We start from the raw sequence: 5,517 nt of genomic DNA on the forward strand, positions 1-5,517 counted from the left end.
CCTCCATTTGTAGATCAAAAGCCACTTGCAGCTGGCAACTCAATTGAATCCTCACATCAATGAATTTTGTCGATTATTTTTAAAACAACTTGTTCTAGCTGGTTGATGGACTTCTGCGTGCTGCTCCATGATGCCCATAAGCTTTCTCTCTCTTCGTCAAGTCAATGTCAACATTGGAGCCGCCAATCCAGTCCACGTTGGACGCAAGGAATTAATCCGTCGGAGCCCACAGTGATATATCTAGCATTATTAAGTGATGTATATCAAGGTCGGGCTAGTTTTTTAAATGTTCACTCATAATCTATCGCATTAATAGTACTTAATAGACTTACAATTAGATGGCAAGTAAGAGTTTAATGTTTCATGGAAGGAAGTGCAAATTTAGAGAACGACTCGAGGGTCTAATCGAATGTTAGATGGCTAGGTATGAGATTTTTTCGATGATGGCATATTTCCCCAGTCTAATCATCTTCAAAGGAACGTGTAACTTTTTCTCTTTCTAAATCAATGGTGATGGACGCGCGTTGTTTGCGAAAAAGTGTAAATTGACCGAATACCTGAAAACTTTTTCTTTTCCAAGAGTCACTCGCAGTTAAAAGTAGGAAACTAACATTGACATATAGTAAGAACAAAAATATATGCAAAATTAGCAGCAACCAAGAAAGAAGCGGAAGACTCGATAGGTGTGAATTGGCATATGCTAATTGCCTATATAATTTTGATCGCCCACCGAAAAGAAGGATAGTCAAATTCTGATAAATGTTCCAGAGTTACCAAGGTACATTTAAAAAAGCTATCAAGATACAAATATTTAAAATGTTTCGGTAAGTTAGGCCACACGAGGGCGGCGAATGTAGCAGTTTAATGGCACTTGAACCCTCGTACATTAATTTCCATAATAATGTAACATCATGATTAATTCATGTTTTTATCCTTCAGTAACTGAACTTGTTCTTGTATTTATATGTTGGTTGCTACTCGCTACATGCATTGTATATCTCGCCCGCATTGGGCACAACCTATTTTTGAGGACTTTTTTTTTTTTTTTTCCATATACGTGTTGTGATCTCTAAGGTTGTCAGTGGGTGGGGATCAAAATGTCCTCAGAAAAGCACGTCACCATCATTGTGTTCCCATACTCTGGCCACCCTCTGCCTGGAAAAATATCAAAAAATTCTTAAACCTTTTCATATTTATACAAATTTTGTCCATCCGACCAAATTGGCTAACTTGCACTGACATGGACGCCAGCTAGTTGACGAGGACACCATCTAGTTGACGAACACCGACGTGGTAATTTTTAATTTTTTTAATTTTTTCAAAATTATTATTATTATTTTTCTTTTTCCTTTTCTTTTTCTTTGCCATTCTTCTTCGGTAGTGGTTGACAAGCCTTAGGCGGCTCGCTGGCCACTAGACGGGGACTGTGAAACCCTTGCCAGCTGCCGATGAGGGTCGTGGTCCTCACCCATTGCTAACAAGGGCTTTATGGCCCTCGCATGGCCTTGCCTAGGGCTGTAGGCGAGGCGGTTCGCCCAAATCTGGGCAAGGACAGCCTCACCTTGGCCTCGCCGTGGGAAAAGGCAGCTTTGCCCGAGGCTAATGAGGCCATGGTGGCATTTGCCAAGGCCAGGGTTAGGTTGGGCACGGCTGGGTATGGGCCGCAACCCTTGTCGGCATTCGGCGAGGCTCGGCCACTGCAAGGAATCCAAGGAGAAAGAAGAGAAAAAAAAACAAAAAAATTAATAAAAAATTCAAACAAATAGAAAAACTATTAAAAATTACCACGTTAGCGTTGGTCGCTGGCATCTATGTTAGTGTCAGCTGGCCAAAATTGGCTTAATGGACTGAATTGATACATATGTAAAAATGTTTAGAATTGAAATGGTCTAATTGAAATGTTTAAGACTGAATTGATATCAATACTACAGGTTTAAGACTTTTTTGATACTTTTCTTTCTCCGCCTCTCGTCATCCTCCTCCGTAAGTTGGTGAAAACTGCGACGAACGTCCACTTCTCTTTCTTAAACACAGCCAATTGCAACCGCGATCTCTTCCCACATTCATCGAGAACTGAGTTGCTGCCCAACGTTGGGATCTATGACGTCGAGGATGGCTTGCCGGCCGTTCATGATGGAGCGGCAAAGCTGCACTGGGGAGAGCAAGTGGATATGTTCCTCAGGCAAGCTCTGGAGAGTTTTCGAGCTGCCATCAGTGCCGCGGAGCGAGAGGCAAGAAAAAAGGTGGGTTGTCTATTGGGTGATGCTTTCTTACTTTTTGGAAGCGAATTCGCAAAGCGAATGCGCGTCCCCTGGGTGACGTTCTGGGTCGACTCTCCGTGCTTTCTGTCCGCTTGCATCCATGTCGAGGTCCTGAGAAAGCTCTGCCATGGAACCTCCTCTGGCGGCGTGGTGCATGGAGAGGCCGATGACAAGGCCCTAGAAATGGTTCCAGGGTTATCGTTGTTTCGCATGTCAGGTTTCCCGGACCTCATACTACAAGCCCAGAGTATTTTGATTTGGATGGTGCCAAACCTGCCCCGCCAAATGAGCCGCGTGCTGCCATGAGCTGCTGCCGTCGTCATGAACTCGTTTGAGGAAGCGAACCCTGTACCCGTTGTAGCGAACTTGAAGTCTAAGCTCAAGATTCTCCTCCACCTGGGTTGCCTCGCTGTGCAATTCCCTCCACTGCCGCTACCACTGACCTCCGCCTCCGATCATACTGGTTGCGTGGCATGGCTAGATGCCAGAGACCCTCCGGCTGTAGCGTGCATATGCTTTGGTACGATGGTAATGCCATCACCCAATGAGGTGTCAGCTCTCGCTGGGGCCCTGGAATCCACTTGGACCCCGTTCCTGTGGTCACTAAAGGAGCATATGATGGTCCACTTGCCCGAATGGTTCGTGAAGCAGATGATGACACACGAGAAGATCGTGCTGTGGGCCCCACAGAGCCCGGTGCTGAGCCACCCGGCTTATGGGGCGTACATGACGCACTGCGGGTGCAACTCGATGTTCGAGAGCATGGCGGAGGGCGTGCCAATGATACGCAGGCCGCTCTGGGGGACAACATGATGAACGGGAGGATGGTGAAGGAATGCTAGGGAATTGGAGTGAGAGTGGAGGGAGGGATCATCACGAAGGCTGGGATGGAGAAGGCATTGGAGGTAGTGTTGAGGAGTGAGTAAGGGAAGGAGATGAGGAAGAGGGTTGGTGAGCTTAGAGACAGATTAATGGAGGCTGCCTGGCCTGGCGGGAGCGTCGAAGCTGATTTCAAGGCCCTTGTGGAGTTGATTTCGACTTCGTGATACGTTTCGTTTCTAGTTTGCTTTGTATGCTCTATATGGAGATGAGATATTTGCCAAAGACATTGAAGGAGATAAAGGAAGCATATCCTGCTTTGTGGAAGATTTGCATTGATCTTAGATTTTGATAGATGACCGAGCTGATTTTTTTTAGAGTTATTTTTTAACGGCTTGGTAACTTGGAGAGATGAGTTTTGCGCCTCTAGTAAATACTTCTTTTGGGCAATTGGTACGATGATATAGAGTTCATGTTAGTATAACTACACTAGGCTCTTCTACCGTGGATCAATCCAGTTTTACATAGATTCGGTCTAGGTAAACCGACATGCTCGAAACCAATGATCGTGTAGGTCCTATTATCCAACTTTTACATAGACTAAATTTAAACCATACTCTAGTCTAGTATTCTAATAGTTGAGGAAAATTACCAAAAAAAATCTTAAACCTATTACAATCGTGCTAATTCAGTCATAAACTTATTTTTTGATCAATTGAGTCATAAATCTTTTGTAATCATGCCAGTTTAGTCTTTCCGGCCAAAATTGACTGGTCGGCACTGACGTGGTCATCGGTTTGCATCGGCGATAATTTTTTAATAATATTTTGTTTTATTGAATTTTATTTATTTTTATTTATCTTTTATTTATCTTCTTTTTCCCCCCCTTCTCCCTCCTCCTCCCTTTGGCTTTGGCGACCAGCCAAAGAGCTGGCCGGTCGCCAAACTGAGGCGACCAAGTGAGCTCACCACGTTGTTGTTGGGCAAGGGCGAGCACGCCTAGCCACTAGTGGGGCGAGCCCCCAAGCCCTTGCCATCGCTGGGTGAGCTACTCGCCTTGCCATTGGTCAGGTGAGCTCGCACTCACCCAGTGACGGCGAAGTGAGCTTGCCTAGCTACCTCAAACTGGCGACCGGCTAGAACCAGGCAGCCCTCTTGCCGGTCGCTGAAGCCAAGGGAAGAAGGAGGGTAGAGGAGGGAGGAGGAAAAAAAGAAGAGAAAAAGATAAAACAAATTAATAAAAAAATTCAAAAAATAAAATATTATTAAAAATTGCTGCCGGCACTAGCAGCCAGCCATGTTAGTGCCGGCCAGCTAATTTTGGCCGGAAGAACTGAACTAGTACGATTGCAAAAGGTTTAGGACTCAATTAACAAAAAAAGTTTATGATTGAATTGACACAATTGTAATAGGTTTATAACTTTTTTGGTAATTTTTCCTTAATAGTTGGGTGATGATATTGCTTGTATGACCATATGAGCAACTGATAAGTTCTAGGATGCAAATAACTGAAAATTTTCTTCAACAGATGAAGGTAAAGGAAGAGCAAAACATCGACAACGAAGCGTCCGTCAGCATCCAACTCACTTTCTTTCCCCCATTTCTGGCCGAGGTCTCCACGTGGTCTTGGAAGCTCACGGCCCCTACTTCGAAGAATAGCTTGGCTCACTTTGTATGCCGCATTCAAGTAATCAATCTGTATGGTTCCAATTTCCAATGGACTGGTTTTTTCTATAGGAAGATTTTCGGCTTCTTGAGAGCACACTATCAAAACACAAAAACTTCCAGTGTCTGATTTCCTTATCTCCATACTTTTTATGTGTTTGATCCGCTTGTGATATGGTATCATTGGAACCTGTCAATGAACTCATGAACTCATGTCGATATTACTGCTAGTTATCAATACATAAGAATGGCTGCCAATTATGTGGAAAAGTTATCAATTCAGTGGACAAGTTGTCGATTTCATAGTTGTCAATCAACTACCAAGATATTGATTTACAAGTTTGTTATCGATTTCAAGACTACTATTTGACTATTAGCAACTGAAGGTTATTTTGGACAATTTCCTTTCATTGTTTGACGATCTTTCATGATGTCACTTGAGCTGCCCGGCTGGAGAACGGATTTAGGGTCTAACTATAGTTACTTTGCATTTGGTCAAATGTCATTAATCTTACCCTTATGAGTCTTAATTGTGTTGTAAGTTTCAAGAGTCAAAATTCAAGTCTCTTGTTTTTAATGCTTAGTTTATTTCCTATGTATTAGTCCCTCTGTATAGTGAGGCGATTTTCAAATGTAAGCACGACGATTTTGACAAATGAGAATATATGAGATTTGCCTCTATGTGAGCAAATATCTATCGCAGGTTACTTGTATCCTTGGAATGTGGATCCTTCCTTAGTGGTGAGCCAAGAAACCCTGTATCATTCACTGA

The 5,517-nt window shown here is 43.5% G+C and overlaps 2 protein-coding genes across 2 annotated transcripts; both read left to right on the plus strand.

Moving 5' to 3' along the window:
• Positions 1-1,499: 1,499 nt before the first annotated feature.
• LOC104439059 (flavonol 3-O-glucosyltransferase F3GT2) lies at positions 1,500-2,567 on the plus strand. Its single transcript, XM_010052178.2, has 2 exons — positions 1,500-1,683; positions 2,035-2,567. The coding sequence occupies exons 1-2, from the start codon at positions 1,500-1,502 to the stop codon at positions 2,565-2,567; spliced, it is 717 nt and encodes a 238-aa protein (XP_010050480.2).
• A 15-nt stretch (positions 2,568-2,582) lies between these two features.
• Positions 2,583-3,074, plus strand: LOC120291646 (anthocyanidin 3-O-glucosyltransferase 7-like). Its single transcript, XM_039309311.1, has one exon. The coding sequence runs from the start codon at positions 2,583-2,585 to the stop codon at positions 3,072-3,074; it is 492 nt and encodes a 163-aa protein (XP_039165245.1).
• The last annotated feature ends 2,443 nt before the right edge of the window (positions 3,075-5,517 follow it).

Source organism: Eucalyptus grandis, chromosome 3, assembly GCF_016545825.1.
Source record: "Eucalyptus grandis isolate ANBG69807.140 chromosome 3, ASM1654582v1, whole genome shotgun sequence".
NCBI classification, from domain to species: Eukaryota; Viridiplantae; Streptophyta; class Magnoliopsida; order Myrtales; family Myrtaceae; genus Eucalyptus; species Eucalyptus grandis.

Excerpts from the sequence above, each read along its gene's own strand:
- LOC104439059 (XM_010052178.2), top strand. The coding sequence starts at position 1,500 with ATGGCCTTGCCTAGGGCTGTAGGCGAGGCGGTTCGCCCAAATCTGGGC. Across the intron at positions 1,684-2,034 it reads GCAACCCTTGTCGGCATTCG|CCAATTGCAACCGCGATCTC; the intron begins GCGAGGCTCGGC and ends TCTTAAACACAG.
- LOC120291646 (XM_039309311.1), top strand. The coding sequence starts at position 2,583 with ATGAACTCGTTTGAGGAAGCGAACCCTGTACCCGTTGTAGCGAACTTG.